At 56.0% G+C, this 25,478-nt stretch overlaps 1 protein-coding gene across 6 annotated transcripts in view; it reads right to left on the bottom strand.

Moving 5' to 3' along the window:
- TLE2 (TLE family member 2, transcriptional corepressor) overlaps positions 1-25,063 on the bottom strand; it is a 31,651-nt gene extending 6,588 nt beyond the window's left edge. The window contains exons 1-15 of one of the 6 annotated variants that reach the window (XM_032626307.1): positions 24,955-25,063; positions 21,806-21,929; positions 18,732-18,915; positions 12,946-13,043; positions 12,499-12,562; positions 11,971-12,015; positions 9,467-9,529; positions 7,045-7,119; positions 6,643-6,826; positions 6,282-6,301; positions 4,591-4,698; positions 4,198-4,242; positions 3,468-3,617; positions 1,809-1,947; positions 814-974 (exon numbers count right to left, since the gene is read on the bottom strand). In XM_032626307.1, coding sequence (XP_032482198.1) covers positions 814-974; positions 1,809-1,947; positions 3,468-3,617; positions 4,198-4,242; positions 4,591-4,698; positions 6,282-6,301; positions 6,643-6,826; positions 7,045-7,119; positions 9,467-9,529; positions 11,971-12,015; positions 12,499-12,519 — 1,011 coding nt within the window. In that variant the 5' untranslated portion in view covers positions 12,520-12,562; positions 12,946-13,043; positions 18,732-18,915; positions 21,806-21,929; positions 24,955-25,063. Of the gene's footprint in view, positions 1-813; positions 975-1,808; positions 1,948-3,467; positions 3,618-4,197; positions 4,243-4,590; positions 4,699-6,281; positions 6,302-6,642; positions 6,827-7,044; positions 7,120-9,466; positions 9,530-11,970; positions 12,030-12,498; positions 12,563-12,945; positions 13,044-13,120; positions 13,430-18,731; positions 18,916-21,805; positions 21,930-24,954 lie in introns of those variants that run through there. The other 5 variants (XM_032626309.1, XM_032626306.1, XM_032626304.1 and 2 more) reach the window with 5 other exon arrangements.
- Positions 25,064-25,478: the final 415 nt, after the last annotated feature.

Genomic DNA, 25,478 nt, shown 5'->3' with positions numbered 1-25,478 from the left:
CCAGAGGTGGAAGGATCCTGATGAATCTTCTGTCCAATGCGCAGAACAGGGGTCAGCAAACTCCAGCCCCCTGCTTGTTTTCATAAATAAAGTTTTATTGGCACACAGCCATTCCTGTATATGTTGTCTGTGGTAGCTCTTGAGCTATGAAGGCAGAGTTGAGTAGTTGTGATAGGGATCAACTGGTCTGCAAGGCCAAAAATACTCACCATCTGGCCCTTTACAGAAAACACTGCTGACCTCTGTTCTACAACACCCCTTGCAAGTGCCCACCCAGCCTCAGGCCTTGAATAACTCCAATGACAGGCATTTTATTCCCTCTGGAGGCATCTACACCCACTGCAGGATGGCTCACTCTAGCAAGCATCTGTCCCAGTACTGCCCTCTGGGGCCCACGCACCAGCTCAGGAGTCTCATGCCTCTCCTTCAACTCCTTCCCATGGTACATCACTTCCAGTCCTCTCCCTGGGGTAGTCCTTCCTCTACAATCTACCAGAATCCCCAACGTCCCTTAAAAATCAGGGCAAACAACTGCACACCAGGCTGAAGCACACCCTCACATCCCATGGCTGAGGTTCTCTGGTTCTCTTAACGCAACATAATCACAGTTGTTTCTTCCACAGTCACAGGTGCTTATTCGTATTAAGCTTGTGGGGCTACTGAGACCCTCAGATCATCTTCCCACATGCACTTGCCAGGCCAGGACTTTCCTCCCTTTCCCAATTCCCTGGTCTTTGGGTGTGTACCTGGTTTCTCCTCCCAGCCCCTGGGCCCTGCTCACACCTCCTGGCATCTCCCACCCTGACGACTCACCATGGGGGAGCGTCCATACATCACAGAGCCGCTGACCTGGGGGGACAGGTGGAGGCTGACGTAGGAGCTGGGCACAGAGAGGTCCCCATTAAGGGCGCTGTGGGAGCCCAGGCTGAAGGATGTGGTGAAGGGACTGGACAGGGTCAGGGGACTCCTCAGGGCTGAGAGAGAAGAGACAAAGACAGATCTTCAGACACGTTGGATCCAGATCCTGCCTTCCACTGCCTTGGGGGAGCTCCAGGGCTCTCATGCTCTGGCCCAGCATCCACCATACCCTGTCCTATCTCCAGACATTTACAGCTGCTGTTCCCTCTGGCCAACAAGCCTTTCCTTTTCCTTTTTCAGTTATTGAATCCTTACTCATCCTTCAAAACCCAGACTCAATGTCCAGCAACATCTCAGGAACATCCTTGAGCCTCCCCACTCCACCCCTTGCCTCCAACCTGGCCCATCTTGGGTCCCTTCCTCCACCCCAGCCCTGATCACACATAGCTGGGAATTTTGGGGTCTGGGTCTCCTCCCCCACCACCTGGGAGCTCCCTGAAGGCAAGTTCCAGGGCTAGTTTCTTTCTGGGACTCCAGAACCAGCCAAAGCCCGGCCAGAAGACAGAAAAGAGGAGCACTGTCATCCCCATATTAATGATGGGGAAAGTGAGGCTCAGAGAGGTTGATCACTTGCCCGAGGTCACACAGCTGGTGAGTGTCCAAAGCTGGCCTGAAACCCAAGCCTGTCTAACTCCAAAGCTTGTCTCTCCAGCACTGGGCTGAAGCCCCAGAGGAAGTCACTTCCCGTCTCTGGGCCTCAGTTTCCCTTGTCTGGGCCAAGACAATGAAGAAACGGAGGCCCAGAGTGAGGCAGTGTCTATTCTGAGTCATGGAAAGGGCAAGGCAATGCCCCAGCTGGAATCCACACGTCCTGCCTCCCCCACCCCCCACCATTGTTTAGAACTCCCCGGAAAGGAGGCCTGTCCTGGCAGGCACCAGCAGGTGCTCACCAATACTGTCCGTGGAAGGTGCTGGCTTGGCCGCAAGCTGGCGGAGGTGACTGGCGGAGCTGGGCCCAGGGGTGGACGCGTCCTGGGGCGGGGAGGACTCTGAGGACTTGGAGGCAGGGGTGCCGGCAGGAAGATCGTTCTGCGGGAGAGAGGGCAGCACTGAACACCCCCAGGCACCTGGTGCCTCGCAGCCCAAGGATCTGGGCAGAAGGTGAGTTGGAGGAGGGAGTACACCTGGAGCAGGCCAGGGCTCATGCAGGGACACACACACCAGGGGAGCGGGCCCCACAGCCGACCTCCTGAGCATGGGGCCCGCTCCCCTGGTGTGTGTCCCTGCACGCATTGGAACACCAGGCGGGCGCCTGAGCGTCCACCCCACGGGGTGCACACACGTGCGTGCCCACGGGAACCCAGGCAATCTTGGGAGAACTGCGCATGCGGGTGATAAGGTACACAGGGCAACCACAGGGTAAGGGATGCGGTGAACATTCCTACATCTGCGTCATGGTGGGCGCACAGGGATCACGAGAGAAGGCGATGCACAAAGTTAGAGGCTGGCGCATCCTTCAGGGCCAAGGAACAAACTCTAGGATGGGCTCTCGAAGTAGGAGACCACAGTATGCTCCCAGATGCAAGACCCTCACCCGGTACTGCTGGGCACCCCCTTGCTCCCCACGAGGAGCTCGCCCACTGCTGTCCGTCCCCGTGGGGACCCTGGAGGAGAAGGGAAGCCGGACCTCCTTCACGGAGGAACAAGCTCTGTCTCGGCTTCCTGCCGTCGCTTCCTTTGCCTTTCAAGAAACTTCACATCCTCATCTTGTGTGGGCTGCACCCTATCCTTCCTTTACAAGGTCACACATTTTGTGACAGTCACACTCACACACCCACGACAGGGAGTGGATGGTGCCAACGTGGGGACCAGGGCGGGGGGGCCTTCTCCATTAGAACAGCGCTGCCCCTCCCCCTCTTTGTCTCCTTGGAGTGGGAGGAGGGCACAAGAGATGCGATGGGAGCCCCAACCTTGGCGGTTGCCATAGCAACCTGCTGGGAGGGGAGGCCTAGAAACCGACACAGTCTCCCTGGTAAGGACAGGGCAGGGGTCTGGGGAAGATTTGGGGGCAGGGACAAAAGGAGCTGAATTGAGAATGCCTGGGGGAGTGCTTTTAGGCGGTCCATACAGCTGGCATTAAACATCAGGAGGCCCAAGGAGAGAGTTGTTCTGATATGGATCATCTTTTCTTGCAGGGACCACATCTCAGGTTGGGGCTGGTGTGTCCCCAAGGCCTTAACACTCCCAGGGCTGGAATCAGCCTGGCCAAGCCAGCAATTCTATAGTTTCACTGTGTTTATTTTCACTAGATTTTCTATTTATTGCAAGAGATACTTGGTTTCCACATAAGATGGTGAGCTGCCTTTTAATATTATTTACAAAGCTGCCTTTTCAGATTTACTGAGGTTCCACAGAGTAAGTCCACTTAGGAAAAATTACCGGACTAATGTAGAGGTGTTTTTTAGGAAGGCAGCAAAATAATCACTAAGGGAATCCTGGACCACAACAGCCTGTTTCATTTCTCATCACTCCACATCTAATGTGGTAGAATCTCTTTCCAGGTCCCCAGGATGAATAAAATGAGTTTCAAGGCTTCCCCTACTCCTTACCAAGACGAGCTCCTTGGTTCTGGGGAGCGGTGAGCCAAGGCTGGAGGCCAAGGAGGCTGGACTGTCCACCAGGTCCCGACGGGCAGGGATGCAGATGGGTGCCTTTCCACATGGGGTGGTTGCTGGGCTGGGGGGCTCGGAGGGTTGGTCCTGGGTTGGAGGAGGTGATGATGAGTGGGGGGGGGCGGGGTAAAGTGGCAGGTATAGAGAGGCCCTCTCTATACCCTGCTCGTGTTCTACCCCAACCTCTAGACTGGGCACCTAGGACTCACCTTGGGAGGATTATGAAACCTCCCTGAGCCTCAGTGGACTCATCCGTAAAATGGGTTAAATGACATAAGCACACATAGCAAGGACTATATATGGGCTTGGTTTTGTTTTCCCCCATTGAACAGATGGGGAAAATTGAGGCCGGGGAAGGGGGTGTCACTCTCCCAAAGTGACACGGTGAGCCAGGGCTTGAAGCCGCTTCCGTTGCCCACGTCCAGGGTTCTCTGGGTCTCAGTTTCCCCACCTGCGCTATGGAGAGGAGGTCAGCCTGGGGTGCCCCAGTTTCTCCTACTTCCCCTGGCCCCATGCCATCCCCATCCCAGCCATCCCATAGAGAGGGGAACACCAGGACACCCACTCCCTCTGGGCCCCCCAACTCCCCAGATAGCCCACTGCCTGCTCTGTGCCCAGACCTCCTAGTCCCGAGGTCAGAGTGGGAGGAGGTTGGACCCCGACTCACCTCGTCCACCACCAGGTTGTAATCGCTCTTGTCCTCATCACTCTCCTGGAGGGACAGGGGGGAGAGAGCTCACCCTGGCCATGCTCCTGCCTCCACGCCCCCTCACATCTCTTCAGGAGGGTTTGACTGGGATTCTGTGGTTTGGTTCATTTGCTCAAGTACAAGGGAGGCCGGGGGGAGGGGGGGATCCTTCAATGGAGGCGATGGAGCTGAGTGCCCAGGAGGTGCTGTGTGGCCTTACTTTACTCCTCTGTGCAGTGGGGGAAGAGCCAGAGACCAGGAGGCATCCTTACCTCCTTCCCAGCTCTCAACCCACAGGGGCAATCAATCTCTCAGGCTGGTCCGCCTCCCACACTGTCTGCCCACCCCAGTCCATGTGTGCCTCCCACTCACATAAGGTCCCGACAGATCCTTCTCCTCCGCTCTCTGCTTCCCATTGCCACCCGGGCCGCTGGGTCGCTCCTCTTCTGCCACACTCTCTGGGGGTGAGGGGGATGCACTCTGCAGAGACACAGGGCCCCAGACTGCGTCCTGGTCCAGCCAAAACCAAGGATCCCCATCACTGTTATTAGGATCTGTGCCTCAAGCTTCCCATCTGGGAAAAGGGACCTTCCGAGGGCAGACTCAGTGGGGTCATGACAACCACAAATGTCCCCAGGCATCGCCCAGGGTCCCCTGGGGGGGGCACTAGTGTGAACTGAGATGAGCTCTAAGTGCAAAATGCATTCGGATCTTGGAGGCGTAGTACAATAAAAAGAACAGAAAAGATCCCATTAAAACTGTTTTATGTTGGGAGTTTGGGTTTTGTGGGGGGCATGAGCCAACCTTGCAGGTCTCCTTGCATGACCCTGCAATAAACCTTTCTCTGCTCCAAAAAAAAAAACCCCGAAAACAAAAAAACACACTGTTTTATGTTGATTACAGGTTGAAATATTTTAGATGCATTGTGTTAAATAAAATTTACTACTGAAATTCATTTCACCTGATTAACTTTTTTTTTTTGCGCAATACGCGGGCCTCTCACTGTTGTGGCCTCTCCCGTTGCGGAGCACAGGCTCCGGACGCGCAGGCTCAGCGGCCATGGCCCACGGGCCCAGCCGCTCCGCGGCATGTGGGGGATCATCGCGGACTGGGGCACGAACCCATGTCCCCTGCATCGGCAGGCGGACTCTCAACCACTGCGCCACCAGGGAAGCCCAAACTTTTTTAATGTGCCTACTAGAAAATTTACAGTGATGTTTACACAAAGCTAAACGTGTGACTGAAACTGCATAAACACACATACACACACACACACACACACACACACACACACACGAGTGCATGTAAAACCGTGAAGTGGGAATAAGCCCTGTGGGTTGCACCCATGTCTGTTTCCTGGCTTTGATATGGTATTTTAGTTTTGCAAGATGTTATCGTTGGGTGAGGGGTGCATGGGACCTCCTTGTACATTTCTTTGCAACCTCCTGGGCATCTGTAATGATTTCAAAATTAAACAAGTTTAGGGCTTCCCTAGTGGCGCAGTGGTTGAGAGTCTGCCGATGCAGGGGACACAGGTTCATGACCCGGTCCGGGAAGATCCCACATGCCGCAGAGCAGCTAGGCCCGTGAGCCATGGCCGCTGGGCCTGCGCGTCTGGAGCCTGTGCTCTGCAACGGGAGAGGCCACAGCAGCGAGAGGCCCGCGTACCGCAAAAAAAAAAAAAAAAAAAAAAAAAAATTAAACAAGTTTAAAAAAATTACCTACAGGGCTCACATGATATTTCTATTGGTCAGCACTCTTGTATATGATAAAATGGAGTGGATGAGGAATAAATTAATGATGGAGGGATGGATGGAGTGCTACCTGAGCACGCATTCATTTATTCAATTGCAAAAACTCGCTAGAGATGGAAAGTTTAAAATAAATAAAACTCTAGTCTTATGGGCATCCCCCGCACCAAAAAAAAATGGCTACACAGTGTGAAAGCAGGATGTGGTCTCCTTCTGAGGCCCCTATCAGCTCAGAACAAGCAGCTTCAGCCACATGTGAAGACAAAGCAAATGTGAGATAAGAGGGCAAATCCCCCATGCCCCTCAACTTACCCTGCTCGGGGCTCTCTCCACTGACAGGCGGGGGCGTGGTGAAGAGAGAGAAGGAAATAGAATGAGGTGTCTGTGCCACCGTGCCAGAGCGCAGAGCCCTCCACAGTGTATAAAGCCCCCTTCCCAGCTCAGAACCTCCCTTCTCCTTCCAACACCCTTGCAAGGGGTGGACAATCCCTTCCCTGCACCATTCAGATAGATGCTCAGAGAGGGATAGAACTTGCCCAAGGACACACAGCCCACTGGGAATAGAGTTGAACCCGCGACCCTGCAGCCCCTTTGGTGAGTTTGATGGTCCTGCTATCCTCTCCTTGGGCCCCTGCATGCCCCCAGCCCGCGGCATCTGGTGATGTCCACTCACCTCTGGACCCCTCGGCCTCCACGCCTGTCCGGTCCTCCTTGGCGACCGCGGCCAGCTGAGCCTGGGCGGCCAGGGCTCCCGACAGGGCCAGCAGCCCCGTGGCACTGCCGCCCACCAGCCCAGCTGGGCGAGGGGTGAGGGGCACAGGGGGGGCGTGGTGGGACAGTGGCTGGAGCTGCTGCTGCTGGAGAGGAGGGGGGTGGGCCAGGGGCGGGTGGGGGCGGGGCCCCGGCCGTGCCCTACCACCCCCACCAAGAGGCTATGGAGAGAGAGCCGGGACAGGCAGGGTCCAGGCAGAAGGGGCACCCTTGAGGTCTCCAGGGCGGCCAGAACCCAGGCCAGCTGCCCACCCGGCACCCCCAGCTTCACCACCCACGGCGGGGCGGGGGCCGGAAGACTCACGCCGATGAGGCTGTTCAGCTCCCCCACGGTCACCTGCTTGGCCCGCTCCACGGCCTGCAGGACCTGCTGTTGGTGCTGGGGGTGGGTGGGGGGAGGGCGCTCAGGAGAGCCCCCCATCTGCTCGGCAATCCCACCTCCCAGGCCATGCCCTCCGGGGCCCCTCTTCTTCTCTCACTTTTTTTTTTTTGGCGTCGGGATCTTAGTTCCCTGACCAGGGATCGAACCCGTGCCCCCTGCCATGGGAGCGTGGAGTCCTAACCACTGGACCGCCAGGGAAGTCCCTTTTCTCGCTTGCTCTTTGTAGTTTCTTTCTCTCCCTCTCTCCCTTTCCTTTCAAAATCATGAAACAGACAGACAAAGAAACAAAGCATTTAAGTGCAGTTCAAACTAATAATTAGAAATCGGGGTTTATACATCAGGGTCCCTCCCTGGGCACTGCTTACATGGGGGCCGGGCCACCCTCTGTGGGCGTTCGTCCCAGGCACTGTGGGGTGTGGAGCAGCATCCTTGGCCCCCCACTCACTCGATGCCAGGAGCACCCCCAGGGGTGATGACCACAAATGTCCCCAACATCACCCAGTGTCCCCTGGGGGCAGAGTCACCTCCAGTAAAGAACCACTGTACAAATCAGTACCCGAGTACCGACCACCCAGGTCACAAAATACAAACTGGCAGCCTCTAGAGGCCCTGTACACCCCACCCTCATCCCACCCTCCTTCCTTCCTCTCCCCACCTTCCTGCAGTGATAAAATGTCCTCAGTCTGCACTGTTGGATACAGAAGCCACATGTGGCCATGGGCACTTGATATGTGGCTGGTGCAACTGGGAACGGAATGCCTCCTTTAATTTAATTTAATAGAAATTTACATGTAAATTTAATGTAATACATTTTAAAAGAAATATAAATTAATACAAATGTAAATGGCCACACATGGCTGGTTGCTCCTGTGTGTGCTCTAAGGCCACTTGTGCACCTGCAACTACCCAGGATGGGGATTTGGGCTGTGTGACACCGCTAAGGAGGTGTCAGGATGCTAACCAGGCGCTCCTGTACAGGTCATGCCTGTGAGAGTGTGTCCAGGCCATGGATTAGTACATTTTGACTGTAAAGGGCCAGAGAGTCAATATTTTCAGTTTTGCAGGCCAGAGGGTCTCTATGGAAACTCCACAACTCTGCCATTTTATGGGGAAAGCTGCCATAGACAATAAGGCCATGAGTGGGCATGGCTGTGTGCCAATAAAACTTTATTTACAAAACAAGTGAAGGGCCGGTAACTTGGCCCTCGGGCTGTACTTTGCTGACTCCTAGTCTAGAAGCATGGAATTTGCTGGGGCACCCATGTGTCTTAATTCACTCCTTCCTAAAGTCTTTTTACCCTGTTTCCTGTGGTTTTGGCCTTTCTCACTCCGGGCCACCTTGTCCCCATCCTGGGCTTTCAGACACCATCTCTAAGTCTGAGACCAGACAGAATCTCACTCCATCCCAAGAGCCCAGAAACCTCAGATTCAATGAGGTCCAAACCAAGAGGAGAACCTTTCCCTTTTTTGGTCCCCAGCACAGTGAGGTTCCCCCTGTATCCACCCTGTGTCAGAATCCGTCCTCTTGTCTCTCTGGAGACAGGATGCTCCAGATGGAAGCAGGAACAGGGGATGCAAAGGTCCTGAATAACTTGGAGCATTCGCACAAGGGCTAACTTTATTTTTTTAAGTTTCAATGAAGTGCTCATACTCTATAGTTTTATCTGCCCTGTTCCACCTTTTTGTACTATTGTGGTTACAAATACGTAAGAGTTACCCTTTTAACCATCTTTAAGTGCACAGCTCAGTGGCATTAAGTACCTTCACACTGTCCTGCGACCAGCCCCACCATCACCTCCAGAACTTTCTCATCTTCCCAAAAGGAAACTCTGTCCCCAGGAAACACTGACTCCCAACCCCCCTCCCCCAGCCCCTGGCCCCCACCATCTATTTCCTGTCTCTATGGATGTGATGACTCTAGGCATTTCCTATGAGTGGAATCAGACAGTATTTGTCCTTTTGTGACTGGCTGATTTCACTCAACATAATGTAGGGACAAAGTGCTAAGGACTAATTTTTATTGGATGTTTACTAAGCACCCAGCATCATCTTCACCACCTTGTATGTATCAACTGTTCTAAATTTCATGACAGAGGCACAGAGAGGGCAAGCCACTAGCCCAAGGCCACACAGCCAGGACTTGGACCGAGGCAGCCTGGCTGTAGGCTTGAGCCCCCCTCCTCCCCCTCAGCCAACACCCCCTCTCCATCCCTAAGGCCCCAGCCCAGCCAGTGCCCAGGCCCCCAGGCCACCCAGCAGAACCAGTGCCTGTGGCATCCAGCCAGACCCCCTCCCCCACCCTTCTTCCAGCTCCGCTCCCCATCCCCCCACCAAGCCCACTCACCTCCTGCGTCAGGAAGGGGATAATCTGAGCACAGATACCACTGAGGCGCTTCACAATCTCAGCCTGGCAGGAAGCAATGGGAGGAGGCTTGGAGGGGAGGCTGTCAATCCAGAACCTCCACTCCAGGGCATAACAAGCCTTTGCAAAGCTTGGGGTGAGGGGCCTGTCACCCGCAGGTGCGAGTGTGGGGCACGGGCTCCGGAATAGACTGAGAGCCTGGCAAGGACACTGTCCACCTGATGTCCAGGGCAGCCTTGAGCCGGAAGACAGGACAGACAGATCCACCACCTGCCAGACCCACTCAACAGAGATTTCCAGAAAGCAGCTGCGCAGCCACCCAGCGCAGACTGGGACCCCGAGAAGCTTTGAGTTTGAGCCCTGGCTGGGCCCAGGTCTCTCTCGGGCATGGCCCCTCTCTGGGTCGTGCCTGCGCCCAGGGGCTGTAGTCAGGGGCGATCCCAGAGCACCACACTCAGGGGTGTGATGCTGTGATATAAGAAATATACATTTGGGGGAAAAGAATTTTAAAAAGAATAGATACATGCATATTGTATAACTGAATCACTTTGTTGTACACCTGAAATGAACACAACATTGTTAATCAACTATAGTCCAATATAAAATAAAAAGTTAAAAAAAAAGAAAGAAATATACATTTGGTCTTTGCTTCAGTTCCTGGCACAGAGCTCCTAAACCCCTAGAGATTTCTGAGTATTAGAGGCAAGAGGAGCTTCTTCTGTTATTCACAACAAGCCCGTTTCACCAGCACGTGAGTTTATTAAGAGGGATGGAACTTTCAATCCCACCCCCAACTCCGACCTCCGGGGAGTCAAGAGGAGCTGGAGATTGAGTCAATCACCAGTGGCCAGTGGTGAAATCAATCGTGCCTAGGTAATGAAGCCTCCCTAAAAACCCCTAACTGAAGTGGTTTCCAGAGCTTCTGGTGGGTGGACACATGGAGGTGCAGGGAGGGGGCGCCCGGAGCGGGCACGGAAGCTCCATGCCCTTCTCCATACCTTGCCTTGTGTCTCTCTTCCATCTGGCTGTTCCTAAGTTATATCCTTTATCATGAAAGGGTGATAGTAAGAGCTTTCCCAAGTTCTATGAGCCATTATAGCAAATTATCAGACCAAGGAGTGGGTCGCGGGAACCTTGATGTATAGCTGGTCGGTCAGAAGCCCAGGAGGTCTGGACTTGCGATAGGCATCTGAAGTGGGGGCAGTCCTGGGGGGCTGATCCCTGAACCTGTGGGGTCTACACTGACTCTGGGTAGTGTGTTAGGATTGAGCTGAAGTGTAGGACACCCAGCTGGTGTCAGAGCTGGAGAACTCGTTGGTGTGGCAAAAGCGAAATATTTGGTGTCAGAGGATAGAGATAGGATACAAAGAGTGTGGTTTTACTTGTAGGTTTCACCTGGGACCGGGGCTGGGCCGGGGACGCCCATAGAGGCTGAACAGAGGGGAAGCATGTGGGTGGGTAAGGGGGTGTTTTGTCAGCCTGTGCTTTGCCTCTGCCTCAGTTACAGGAGTGCTGGGTGCTGTGTGTATCTGGGTAAGGTTTGTGTCTTCCATCTGCTACCAGGAGGGCGGAACGAAGGCTCCTAGGGCCGGTACCCTATCCCTTACCCTCCATCCTATAAGGGGATCTATCTCATGCACCCATGGGACCACACCACGCTCCAGGCATACAAGCCCCCCGCCACCTACACCAGACGCAACAGAGCCCCCAGAGACCCAGAAAAGCACGCCAAGGCAGGTGCCCCCAGGCACTCCCAGTGTACCCCTACTTCTTCCCACCCACCAGAAAGACCCTAGGTTCTGCCCGTTTATTCTAATATTTGGATGGACAAAATCCAAGATTCCTTCAACCTCAGAATCTTGGGGTCCCTTTCATCCCCTTAGAAAACATCAGGGTGCATGGGTGGTAGAATCCTCGCCTGCCCTTAGAAACCATCAGAAAATCTTGAGCTCAGTCTCAGGATCTGGGGGTTAATCTTGAGCAACTGAAGTCAACTGCAGAACCTTCAGGTCTAACTCAGAACCTTGAGATCACACTCAGAAGCCGAGGACAATCTCAGAACCTCAGATCATTAGGGTGAATCTCAGAACATTCAAAACAGCGACAGAACCTTGGGGTCCATCTCAGACTCTCAGGATCCATCTCCAAATGTCAGACATGCTGATCTGAAAGGGACCTCTAAGACTGTCCGTCTGTCCCCCTCCTGGGACAGAAGTCCCTCCCCAGCCTGGCTGACCTGGCTGCTGGCTTCTGCTATGAGCCTTCCTTGACAGGGATGCCTGGCCCCTGTCCACTGCCCGACTCTCTCGTAGACGAGATCTCCAGAAGTTCATTTTCCTTTCATGAGGCTGAAATCTGGCCCCCTGATCCCAGAGATTTCAGGATAAGACCTCTGTTCCCTGGAGCAGAGGGAGCGATGGGTCCCTCTCACAACTTCCATCCCCACCCCCCGCCACTGGACACCCTTACCCCCAACACACAGTTACCTGCTTATGCATTTCAATGTTGAGCCCGTAGGACATTTCATAGTACTGCAAAGAAAAAGCTGTCTGGCAATGTCCACCGTGCCCATGGATGTCCAGCTGCTCTGGGTGATGCTGGGTCTTCCAACAGCCTCCAGACTGGGGGGGATCACAGCAGGACCCAGAGCCTCCCAGCTCCTTGGGGGCCCAGAGGGGGAGCCCAGAGAAGAAAGCAGGAACCCCCTTCATTCTCCCCAGGGGAGTGGGGGAGGGGGGCAGTACCCAGATACCCTAGCCCCTCAGAGATGCTCATGAGGAAAGTGGGCATCCTTGCCTTATTGTTCTTAAGAGCTGGGAGGGCCCTGGGAGACAAACTGAAATCCCAAGCTGCCCACTTTACAGATGAGGGAAAATGAGGCCCAGAGCAGGCCGGGGACTTGCCCCAGAGTGGTACTGGAGTCGGGGTTCACACCCCACGTGTTTTCACTCACAGCCAAGCTCTCTTCCCCACTCTCCCCCACCCGCCCACCCCGTTTTGACAACCCGCCTTACCATGACATAATGTCGCTGCATTTCTGTCTTCTCACTGGCCAACTTCTCACACTCCAGCTTGAGGCTGGGAAGGAGACGGGGCATCGGGATCCCACTCTCCCTGCCCCCGCAGCAGGGACACCCACGGACCCCTTCTGGGCCAGTTTCCAAAGCGATGGGATTGGCTCTCCCCCGCCCCACTTCCTCACACACACACCCCACCTCCCGCCCCCAGGCCCACCCCATCCCTTCCCAGGCTCAAAATGTCCCAGCACTGGACCATCCGTCCTCCTCACCTGTGATTCTACCTGGACGCCCTCCCTCCCCACGCCCCTGGGGCCCCTCCCTCCTCCCTGCACGCTGGAGGCCCCGCCCCTTCACCCCAGCGGGCCCCGCCCTTCGCCCCCAGGTGAGCCCCCGGGTGAGATCCCGGGGCCCCTGGGGCGGGACGCCCCCGCCCCCCCTCACCTGTGGTACTGAGCCTGAAGAAACTGGAATTCTTCTTTGATGCGGTCGCAGATCTCCAAGATTGAGAACTTGAAGGGCTGGCCGGACTGAAGCGGGGTCTGGGGGTGGGAAGCCGGGGTCTGAGTTCCCGGACGCGCGACCCTCCCTACCCCTCGCAGCCCGGCCCCCCACTCACCGGGTGCCTTCCCTGGGGGTACATCCTGTCGATTCGCGAGGCCCCCCCTCCCACGCCGCCTGAGCTTGACGATATGGGGACGGGGGCGGAGAGGCGGCGGCGGCGGGATGGGGGAGAGGCTGGGGTGGGGGGCTGCCCGAGAAAGAAGGGGGCAGCGGCGTGGGGCAGGGGACCCCGGAGTCCCCCGCCCCCCGAGCGAGCGCGCGGGGTCGCGGGGACCGAGGGGCCCCGAAGCCCCTGCCGGGCTGGGGGCGCGAGGCCGGCGCAGAAGGTCGGGCGAGCAGCGGCCGGTTTCAGAGGCGCGGGCGACGGGCCCCGCGCAGAGCCGCCTCCCTCCGGCGGGGCTCGGCCGGGAGCCGCGGGCAGAGCCGCCTTAAGGTGGCGCCGCCGCCCCCCGGCCCACCCACCCCGTGCACCCCCGCGACCTCGGCCGCGGCCTTGGGACCAACCCCTCCCTTGCACCAGGGACGAGCGGGGAAACTGAGGCTCGCGTCCAGCCCCGCAAACGTCGCCCCCTCGCCCTCCCTGAGGGCCCATGAGAGAAAAGCGCAATAAATACCTAGTGGCCCACTGTGGGAGTAGCTTGGTGGGGAGGGGGGCAGTTGGGGGCCAGAAATGGCCTCTCTGAGGAAGTGGGCTAAGACAAGTGTCGGGAGGAAGCAGCCTGCCGAGTGCTGGCTGGGAAACCTGCCTGCACAGAAAGGGACCAGGTGAGGGATGGGGCTGGGGGGCAGAGCTAGGCCCTCGCCTTTTCCTGGCCTCAGTATTCGCATCTGTAAAATGGCAGAGGCAGGGGCTATTTTTGTTTGTTTGTTTGTTTGTTTTTGTTTTTTTGCGGTACGCGGGCCTCTCACTGTTGTGGCCTCTCCCGTTGCGGGGCACAGGCTCCGGACGCGCAGGCTCAGCGGCCATGGCTCACAGGCCCAGCCACTCCACGGCATGTGGGATCCTCCCGGACCGGGGCACGAACCCGTGTCCCCTGCATCGGCAGGCGGACTCTCAACCACTGCGCCACCAGGGAAGCCCGGCAGGGGCTATTTTTAAAGGACACGGTACATGAACAGCCCTCAGCCTGGCCTGGCACAGAGTAGACTCCCAGAGCTGGGAGTTGGGTTCTGGTGGCCACCAGCAGCAGACCGGGCTGTCTCCCCTTTCAGACGATGGGCTCCTAGAAAGCAGAGGTCCCAAGGAGGATGAAAACGAGTCTCTGCCATCAGACTGAGGTCTCGCTGAGGGCACGGGCTCCATCTCCCATCGCAGACCACAGATATCCAGTGAGGTAGGAGGTGGGACATTCTTATTCCCATCATGCTTCTGAGAAACTTCAGGGTTGTTTGTAAAGTCAATCAACAAACACGTGTTTACAGCCTACTGTGGACCAGACACTGTTCTAGGCACTGGAGCTCAGCAGGGAAGCAGACAGAGAAAATCCCTGGCCTCCTGTTAATAGCTGCCCCTGTGTCATTAAGTGAGTAAGCAGAAGCATACAAAAGCCCTAACAAATTCATTGGGCATCTATGGCATGCCAGGCATCCTTCCAGGCACCAGGGTGGATGGAGAACAGATTCCTGCTTTCTCTGAGTTCAGGGGATAAGGCAAGATCACAGCTTGGAAATTATGAAATTCTGTGCGCATACAAAGAGGAATTTAGGGGGCAGTTATAGAGGTAGCGGAGGGAATCTACTTATCTGGGGTGTCTGGGAGAGACCTCTTGGAGGAGGTAATGTTGGAGATGAGACCTGGAGGATAAAGATGGGCAGCCATGGGAAGGGAGGGGAAGAGAGATCCTGAGGATAAAGATATGAGTGTGTATGTGTGTTAGAGGGACTGAGTATTTGATGGCTCCCTATTGCCATCAAGATAAAATCCAAACTCCTCCCTCTTCCCACAAGGCCCTGCACAAACCCCCTCGCCACCCTCCCTTCCCTGATCCCAACTTCCTTCACTTTCACTCTCATTCACTCTGCTCCAGCTACACAGGCTTCTCCTGCTCACCTGGTACAGTCCTGCCCCAGGGCCTTTGCACTTCCTGCTCCCTTTACCTGGAATGCTGTTCCCTTGCTTCTCATCATTCAGGTCTCAGCTCAGATGTCATCTCCTCAGAAAGGCCCTTCCCGGCCACCCATCTAAGCAGTGCTCACCCACTCCACCCTGTAATTCTCAAACACTGCCTCCTATTCTCTCTCTTTCTAGGTCCTATCAGAGTTTGTTTCGTTTGTGTTTTGTTTTGACATGATTGTGTTTCTTCTTGGGTTGTTGTACTCATTATTTGGTTCCCTCGCTAGGTTGTGTAGGGACAGAGCCCGTCTTGGTGCCTGCAGAGACTGGCATACAGTAAGTGCTCAGTAAATGCACAGGCACTGGCGTGAGAAGAAGAAACAGCAGATTCAGCTAAAACCAGAAATCACTGGCCACACTCCTGCTGGGGAATTCTAAGAAACAGGGGGTTCCACAATTCCATGATGCCGAAAGTTCATCATTCCAAGTTTGGGGGCATCTGTGAAGTCCTAATTCCAAAACCTTTCCAGGAGGTGCCTTACCTCCCATGGGAAGACAACAGGTCCCCTCTCTGAGCCACTAGTCCAAGCAGCGGTACCCCTTCCTCATCCTCTTCTCCTTCAGAGCCTCTGTCTTCTCCTGGGCCTTCTCTTGACAGAAGCCCTCCTCCTGGGGCTTCCCTGGTGGCATGGCGGTTAAGAATCCTCCTGCCAATGCAGGGGACACGGGTTCGAGCCCTGGTCTGGGAAGATCCCACACGCTGGGATCATCCCACAAGCCCGTGCGCCACAACTACTGAGCCCACATGCCACAACTACTGAAGCCTGCGCGCCTACAGCCCATGCTCTGCAAAAAGAGAAGCCACCGCAGAGAAGCCCATGCACTGTAACGAGAGTAGCCCCTGATCACCACAACTAGAGAAAGCCCGCGTGCAGCAACAAAGACCCAATGCAGGGCTTCCCTGGTGGCGCAGTGGTTGAGAGTCTGCCTGCCAATGCGGGGGACGCGCGTTCTTGCCCTGGTTTGGGAAGATCCCACATGCCGCGGAGCGGCTGGGCCCGTGAGCCATGGCTGCTGAGCCTGCGCGTCTGGAGCCTGTTTTCCGCAAAGGGAGAGGCCACAACAGTGAGAGGCCCGCGTACCGCAAAAAAAAAAAAAAAAAAAAAAAAAGACCCAATGCAGCCAAAAAAAAAAAAAGCCTTCCACCTCTTCAAGTTCAACAGCTCCTTCTTGACCCTCATCTCGCAGCTCTGCCCAGAGCAGCCTTTCCTCTCCCTGCCCCCATGCCCTCCTGATCTGTTGGCCCTCCTTCCTCTCTGAGGGCTGGTCCTCCTAGCCCGGTCACCTGAATGTCACCTTTGCCCACACCTCTGGTTGCCCAGGCTCTGAGCCACCATGTTCTCTTGGAGGCTTCAGGCATCACCTTCATGGAGATGGTTCCAAGCTCTGGCTCCACTCCTGGTCCTACCCTGAGACCCAGCCCTGTGAGTAGAGCCACCAACTAATGGATGTCCCCTTGGATGTTACCCAGGCCACTAGATGCAGCACCTTCGCCCAGACCTGTCCCTCACCCTGTCGGGCCCCAGTCCACCCTGATCCCCCAGGACAGAGCATCAGCCTAGCCTCTTTTCTCCCCTTCTCCTGCCATGCAACCCTGCTCCCCATTCACACAGCCCCCTACCTGCACCAGCCCTTCATCCTCTCCCATCTGGACCTCAAGCCACCTTCTCACTCTGAGCAGCTTTCACCATTGTCACCTTCTGTTTGAGTCTGGCCCTCCCTCACTTAAAACCCTCCCATGGCTTCCTATGGTCCTTGGGAGAAAGTTCCAGATCTTTACGCAAGCAAGCATCAGATGCCCTGCACCACCTGGCCCAGCCCAGCTTCACTTCCCTCCACCGGTTCAAACACTCTCTGCTCTGGCCACATCAGCCAGATTACCTAATCTGTGTTCCTCCCCACCTCTGGCTCTTTGTTTATGTTGTTATCTCTTTCTAGAATTCCCTCCCTCTCCTTTTCTGCCTGGAGAAAATCCATTCTGTCAAAGCCCAACCCAAAAGGCACCTCCTCCAGGCAGCTTCTCCGAAAGGCATCTCCCGCTCCACACACAGACTGTTTAAAGTTGGCAGGTACATGGGTATTTATTCTATAAACACCTCTTCATGGGGAAGATGATGGGGCCCTGGCGAGGACCAGCCCCAGGCCTAGCCTGGGAGGTTCCCAAGGTGGGTGGGACAGAGCTGAGGACACACCGCAGGCCCACCTAATCAGTGCCAGGAAAACGGAGTGCCCAGGGCCTAAAGGACCCAGAGGACGAACAGGAGCTCTGCCTGGTGAGTTCAGAGAAGGCTTCCTGGAAGAGGGGACTTTTACCCAACAGTTTTTAGATCCCTCAGCCAGGCACACTCCACAGGGGAGGGTAAATACAGATTTGTGGATTGCCTGAGAAGCCACAAAACCACACACACACACACACACACACACACACCCGTCTTAGTGTGTGTAATCTGCCAGGAAGGAGGAGATGATTTGCTCTAAGCAGCAGCAACCCGTTTGGGGAGCAGCTTTGAGAATTTGGGGAGGCTCAGCAGTCTGTGAGATGGGGATGAAACAGGAGGGGAGGGGGCAAGGCACAACCTTGAATGACATAGCCTGAGGACATGACATAAACTGATTACAACCAAATGGGTCCAAGATGGCAGATAAGTCGGACAAGTCAACTTCCAGGAGACCCTGAGCCTCAGTGTATGCTCACTGTAACACATCAACAAGCTGAATGACACACCCACAGGCCCCGTGACAATTCCAAGACCAACCAAAAGGATCAAAAAGTGGGCAGTGGCCCAATTCCTGGAAATCCCCACCCCTTCACGAAATAGCTGGAATACTCCTCCCCCTCATTAGCCTATGAAATTACCCACTCCTATAAAAACTGACAACCCCATAGCCTGGTGCATTTCTCACCTTCTGAGATGGCCCACACTCTGTGGAGTGTGTTTCTCTCTAAATAAATCCACTTCTTACCTATCACTTGTCTCTCACTGAATTCTTTCTGCGTTGAGACATCAAGAACCTGAGCTTCAGGGCTTCCCTGGTTGCACAGTAGTTAGGAATCTGCCTGCCAGTGCAGGGGACACGGGTTCGAGCCCTGGTCCGGGAAGATCCCACATACCGGGAGCAACTAAGCCCGTGCGCCACAGCTACTGAGCCTGCACTCTAGAGCCCGCGAGCTGCAACTACTGAGACCGTGAGCCACAGCTACTGAAGCCCGCGTGCCTAGAGCCCGTGTTCCACAACCAGAGAAGCCACTGCAGTGAGAAGCCCGCACACCACAATGAAGAGTAGCCCCCTCTCGCTGCAACTGGAGAAAGCCCGCGGGCAGCAACGAAGACCCAATGCAGCCAAAAATAAAAAACAAATAAAATAAATAAATAAATAAAATAAAAATAAAACTTAAAAAAAAAAAGAACCTGAGCTTCATTAAGTCCTGAAACCAGGTGTGTGATCTCAGTTGGAAGAGTGTAGGTTTTGGCCGGGTTTGAGTCCCAGCCACGTGGGTTCAAGTCCCAATCTGAGGTGCACAGTTTCAGGGGGACCCCTAGGCAGCACTTACTTGATAACTTACTGAAATGCCACATCCGGCCAGAGCAGGAGGCAGGGAAAGGACTGCCAGGCATGAGTTACAGCCTGGGCAGTCTAGCACAACCTTCTCATTTCTCCGGGAAGGCTTTCCGCAGCTAACTCATTTGCCATACAGGGCTTCAAGCCGCACTCCTCTGGGGTCTCAGTTTCCCCATCTGCAAAACCCAGGGGGAAGGTGCAAAACTGGGGAAAGGGGTTTAGCTTTTGATCTCTCCCCTCCCACTGTACAGAAAGACGCAGCCCCGGTTCCTGGCTGGGTTTTTATTATGTGGATGTTTTTGCTTTTTTTTTTTTTTTTTTTTTAAAGTAAAAAGCTGAGAAGCAGCCCTGGGACACGGGATTGCTCAGACCACCTTAAATCAGTCTCACCGCCCCAGCTACTGTGGAAATTCCTTTCTCCGCGGTGGTTGGCTGGGCTCACCAGCCAATCAGCCCACGGAGCTCCCACATGGGTCCGTGACGTCACAATGAGCGCTGGCCAATGGGGATCAAGGAACCGGCAACCAATGGCAGAAGGCGCTAGGATCGGCTGGGCCAATCGGAAGGCGGCGAGGCACTCCCAGCGGGGTATGGAGAGTGTGGTTCCCCCTCCCTAAGAGAACTGAGACCCTCGTGGACGCCTGATCCTGGCGGGTTTGGGGCGGGGTGTGTGTGTGTGTGGCGGGGGGGGAATCTCCGGCTCGGTTAGCATCCAAAAAACAGGGAGAAGCGATCCACCACCTAAGCCTGGCGGGTCTTCCCTTAAAAACAAGAGTCCCTCGTCCAACATACTACCTTGCAAAAGCCGGGCCAGCAGGCTGGACCGACTAGCGTCTTTCGCCCTATTTCGCAGATAGGTAAACTGAGGTAGAGACGTTAAGTCACTGCGGACGCTCGGGGAAGAACTGAGACTCTCACTCGAGCCCGGAGGCTCCCAGCATGGTTCAGTTTCTGTCTTCAGGTCGGATGGGGAGGAATGGGCCCAGGGGTAGGCGAGGAGAGGGGGTTGCTGGTCCCCGCGCCTCAGTTTCCCCGGGCGCGAGCGGGACAGTAGACTGGAACAGGGGTTCTACGAAAGACTACGAGCCCCAGAAGCTCCTGCGCGGCGCTCGCCCGGGTTGTCAATCAAAGTAACGTGGGTCCCCCTCCGACCCGCGCTCCCCCGCCCTCCGCCTCTCTCCTGCCAGCGCCCGCTCCCTCCCCGTCGGCTCCGGGCCCGGCGCGGTATAATTACAGCCCATTGATCCGACCCGGGCCGGGAAAGCGGCTCCCTCGGGGAGGCCAAGGCTTTGGCTTCCGACTTCGCCAACCTCTGCCTACCGCCCCCCTAGCCGAGCTGCTGGGCCACCAGCCAGGCCTGTCCCCTCCTGCTGGCCAGGGCTCGTAGGTGACCTCTGAGCCTCGGTTACCTTGGCGGTGAGCCCCCCTCAGAAAAATTACACACAGGTTTCCTTCCACCCAAGAACTTGGGACGCCCTCCTGCCTGTGCTAGCGCCCCCGACCTCCTCATGTGACCTAGAGACTCTTGAGGGCCTCTCCCTGGGCCACAGTTTTCCCACCTGTACAGTGAGATGGTTGCACAAGACTTATTCATGAAATCAATGCTTTCTGCTGGCCCCAAGCGAGCAGCCAGGGCTAGGCCATGCAGGAGGGGTTCCTGAGTTTGGGGAAGTAGGGGGAAAACAAGCACATAGCTCTCAGACCCCTGAGAGTGGTCAGGGCTGGGGAAAAGGGAGGCACTGGGGTGGAGGTGGGGGTGGGGGCAGAGCCAGGAGTGAGGTGTCTGCTTGGGAAGATGGAAGGGCTTCCTAGATGTCAGGTGGGGGTGTTTAAGCTGGGGTTCCGCAGAATGCATAGGAGTTGCCTCATTTGAGCTGTGCCTTTATATAACCCTAGACCAACATGGAAGAGGAAAGATGGGGCAACTTTAAACCCTGCCCTGGAATTGAGGAGCCTTGAGCTCTGACCCCTTGCCTTGCTGAGTGGACCTCTGAACATTCCCTGGCTGTGAAGTGGGGAGTGGACACACCCATGGGTGTAATACCCCTCTGCCTACTTTCACAAGGGTCCATAAAGTCCCAGTAGGCTCTGACCAGTGGGAGATGAGAAACTGCAGCCAATGGCTAGAGGCACTAGCATTGGCTGCGGGCTCCAAACTCCAGCCTTCCCCTGGGCAAGAACTGGACAGCTCAGGGGGAAATAAGAAAGGGCTTTTGGAAGTCCAGGGTGGACCTGGGCTCAGTGGGTAACCTTATCTGGAATACGAGGTTGATAATAGAATCTTCAAATAAGTTCATGTCTATAAAGTACTTAAAATGATTCATAGTAAATGCTCAGAACGGGGTAGCCATTTGCACTCCCTTTATGCTCCAAAGGGCCCTTCTCTCCCAGCCTCACTTCACACCCCACAGCTGGGCTATGCACTCACTCTCCACTCCTCCCATATTTTTGATCACCCAAATGTGAATCAGATCTCATTCTTCCCTCTGCTCAAGAATCTTCCATAGCTCCCCATCACCCTCAGAGTAAAATCCAAACTCCCCACCTCTGTCTACATGATCTGACCCCCATCAATTTCCTACTCTCACCCCTCCCTCTCTCCTCGTCACTCACTCCCTTCCAGCCACACCGGCCTCCTTGATGTTCCTCCAACACACCAGACATGGTCCTGCCTCAGGGCCTTTGCACAAGCTGTTTCCTTTGCCTAGACCACAGCTGGCTCAAAACATCAGCACCTGGGGAGGCCTGGCCTGGCCAGCCTGGCTGCAATAGCCCCCAACCTCCCTACCTGGTCAGCCTCCATCATTTCACGTCCTTCAGAAGCCTCATCACTCTCTGAACACTTACAGTTTATTTGCTTATGTGTTTATGGTCTGTCCAGGCCCAACACAATGCCTGCTCCACGTATTTGTGGGGAAGATAAAGGGATGAGCTTAGAGAGGGTCAGAGCCTCTCCCAGGTCACCCAACATGTGGGGCAGGGCCCCAGAGTCCCTGACAACCTGCCCAGTGCTAACCCAACCTGCGGGGGTCCGCTGCAACCTGAAGGCCTGGGTTCAAATCCTACCTTAGCTGTTGTGTTGCTGTGATTCTGTCAAATGGGGGTAATGACAGAAATTTCTTCATCCCGTGTCATAGGACTCCCGGCACGGCATGCAGAACTTCTCAGACCAGGGATCGAACCCCCGTCCCTGCAGTGGAAGCACGGAGTCTTAACCACTGGATTGCCAGGGAAGTCCGAGGCATCTCCTATTTTTAAACTCCTGGGGTCTCCTAGTCAATGTAGCCATCCCAGACCCTCACCCTCTGGACCCTCCCGTCAGGCATCTCTGTGAGCTGTGCCTCCATCTCTCCCCTCGGGCCGGGGAGTGGGGTGGGGGGGTGCTCCCTGCTGGACCGCAGACTCACCCAGCCCCCAGGCACTGCACAGGTGTGGGTGGAACCCTGTGGCCTCATATGAATCTTACTCCCCAGCTTCTGGTTTGCAGAGACATTTTATCCTCTCTGGGCCTCAGTTTACTCATCCGGAAAAGGGGGCTGCCCTTGATAATGGTACCCATGGCGGTTATTACTCTGGGCTAGCTGCTTTATTCAGTTGACCTTGTGTCTGACGCTCACAACTGCACTGCAAAGTAGGGGATGAGAACCTGCAGAGGACCAGGCAGAACTGCCTCCAGGCTTCTGCCCTGGGCTCCCTCTGCCTGGAACACCTCCCCGCCCCTAGCCATCTCCCTGAGGCAGGCTCCTTCTGTGATCCAGGTCTCGGCTCGAATGTCACCTCCTCAGAGAGGCCTCCTCCCATCTCCTGGCTCAAGTAGCCCCCTGTCATTCTGTGTCTCCTGCCCCTGGTGGATTTTTCTTCCTAGCACTTGACTGTTCTTGGAAATTATCTTATTCGCTGGTTTATTTGTTGTCTGTCTTCCCTACACGCTGTGGGTTCCACTAGGGGCAAGATGGGCCCTGTCCTGGGTCCAGGGCAGCCACCACAGAGCCTGGCACACATCAGGCGCCCAATAAATTCCGGTTGCCGGTCAGTCTGGCTTCGGAGTTGGGGGAGGGGAGGCGGCCAGGGCCAGAGACGCCTAGGGATCTATCCAGGGTCACAGAGAGCCGCGCTCCGGGTGGGCGCTCGGTGGCTGGCGTCCTGGGGTCCCGGGGCCACCCCCCCCGCAGTTCAGGCCGAGGGGGCCGCGTGCCAGGTGGTCGTCCCCTCGTTCCCCGCGCCGCCGCGGCTGGGGAACACACCGGTAACCACGTGAGCCGGGCCAGCGCGTCACCCCAACTGGCCGGGACAGGCCCAGCGGGGCACGGGGAGCGCGGGCACCGCCCCTTCCCCGCCCGGGATCCGGGAGGCCGAGGAGGGGGAGGAGGAAACGGAGGGGACAAAGGGGGTGGAGGCGGAGTGGCGGGGGGAGGGGCAGAGGGCGAAGGGGGCGGAGGAGGAAGGGGTTGAGGGGCGGGGAGGGGGAGGAGGAGGCCAGGGGGCGGAGGGTCAAGGGCGGGGAGAAGCGGGCTTCCTGGCCTGGCCGGCGCGCAGCAACCCGGCCCGGGGGGCCTGGGTGGGTGGGAGAGGTTTGCGGGGGAGGGTGTGGGGAGAGTACTGGGGAGGTCGGCTGAGAGGCGAGGATGGCGGGGAGGGAGCATAGTAGGAGGGAGAGATCAAGGGGGAGGAGAGAGAGATAGAGAAGGACCTTGAAGGACAGAAACAAAGCTGGAGAGACAGAGACCCAGAGGTTCCCGGAAGCAGTGGGGGTGAAGAGATAGAGAGGGGCAGATCCCCGGAGAGACCCTCAGAGCAGGATGCTTGGCTGTGGGACGGGGGCTTGGGGTGCATGCAGCTCCCTCTTGCAGCTCCTAAAGTCAGAAAACATCTAAATACTGCGCGGGCTTCCTCTTGCGGCTCTGCCTCTGTCTCCCCTCCAGCTGGGCCCCTCTGCGACCCCAGAAGATCTTGCTCCTCGTGCACCTGGCTGCGCCCCTCCTCCGCTCAGACACCTTCCGTGCTCCCTGCAGCTGTCTCTCCCACGGAGCAGGCATCTTCCTGCAGGGCTGGCCCAGGCCCACCCATCTCGCTGGCTCCTTTGCCATTTTCTCACTTTCTCCCTAGATCTTCCATGAACACCTATTGTGTACCAGGCAGGAGTCTAAGCCCTGGGGATTCAGCAGTGACCAAAACAGACCCAATTCCTATTGTCCTGAAACTCATCTCAGAGTGGGGAAAAGCAGAGGACAGGGAATATTTGTTGACCTAAGTTGTTCACAGCGATCAATGCTGTGAAGATAAAGCAAGCAGGAGAGAGGGGGTGGTGATGGCCGGGAGTGCGCTGACTGTGGGGACAGTGTGTTCCACGCAGAGGGTCAGGCCCAGAGGTGGCACCGTGCTTGGTCACCCTCAGACACGGAAAAGAGGCCGATTAGAATGAAGGCCCTGAGCAAGGGGAACGGCCATAGCTCTGCCCACCCGCACTGGATCCAGGCTAAGATCTGGACCTGGCAGCTTGCATCTTCCCACATCAGAATCCTGGTTCCGTGGCTGTGTGCCCGGGGCGAGTCACTTTATATCTCAAGCCTCAGTTTCTTTATCTGTAAAATGGTCCTTCCTTCACCAGGCATTTTCAAGAACTGATTGAGAGCTGTAGCTGAAGCCCTGAGCCAAAGCCAGAGCATGGTAGATGTTCAGATTGCAGCCATCTATGATTTCTGTTATCCTTAGGATTTGCGTTGCTTTCCTGATTATTTTTTAAATATGTATTTATTTATTTATTTGGTGGCACCGGGTCTTAGTTGCAGCAGGTAGGCTCCTTAGTTGTGGTATGCGAACTCTTAGTTGTGGCATGCATGGGTGATCTAGTCCCCTGACCAGGGATGAAACCTGAGCCCCCTGCATTGGGAGCGCGGAGTCTTAACCACTGGACCACCAGGGAAGTCCCCTGATTATTTCTATTTGTGCCTAGCGTGGCTGAGAGCTCCGCCAGCCAGCGGGGGGGGGGAGACTGGCTGTGGCCCTGCCTTGTTTTGCGACTTTGACAACTTCCTACCCTTCCTCCGGCCTCAGTTTTCCTGTCTAAACAATGGGGAGAGCATGTCATTCCAAGATCTCTGATTCCATGTCACTGCAGCTTCTTTTTGTTTCTCCTCCAAGTCCAAGTCCAAGGCGCAAACACACAGACTTTGGAAGGAGGAAGGCCACGTAAATATTTCAGGCAGTAGACGTACCTGGCCCGCCTGGACTGTGAATGTTTAACGCGTCACATCCTAGTTTTCGCTGGCCTTCACAGGATGTTCTTCTCCCGGGCTGGGGAATCTGTTAGTCCTTGACCCGTCCTGAGCCCTGGAGGCCAAACCAGGAGGAGGTGGGCCTGGCTCTGGGGGGTGTGCTGGGGTGCAGGAGGGGTGTGTGGGGACGGGGCTGGGTCAGTCTCATGCCACTCTGGGGCCTGTGGGACTCTCCAGCGCTGTGGACATCATTGTGTGCACGGGGAAGTCAAGGCTCAGAGAGAGTCAGGGAGCCTCACACCCCGGTGTACACAGATCCCCCCCTGGAAAGACCCCTATAAAGGGGGAAGGGGCCGGAAGAGGGGACTCCCAGAAGGGCCTGGGGTCTAGGTGGGGGGCGGGGAGTCAGAAGGGATGGGTTCACCCAGTCCCAGGAGCTGGGAGCGCAGCTCTGGCTCCTCCTCCTCCTTTCTGCCCCTCCCCCTCGCCTCCCTCCCCCGCATTGCTCCTTCATTCTCTCTCAT

Source organism: Phocoena sinus, chromosome 3, assembly GCF_008692025.1.
Source record: "Phocoena sinus isolate mPhoSin1 chromosome 3, mPhoSin1.pri, whole genome shotgun sequence".
NCBI lineage: Eukaryota > Metazoa > Chordata > Mammalia > Artiodactyla > Phocoenidae > Phocoena > Phocoena sinus.
This window is presented reverse-complemented; position numbering and strand designations above follow the sequence as displayed.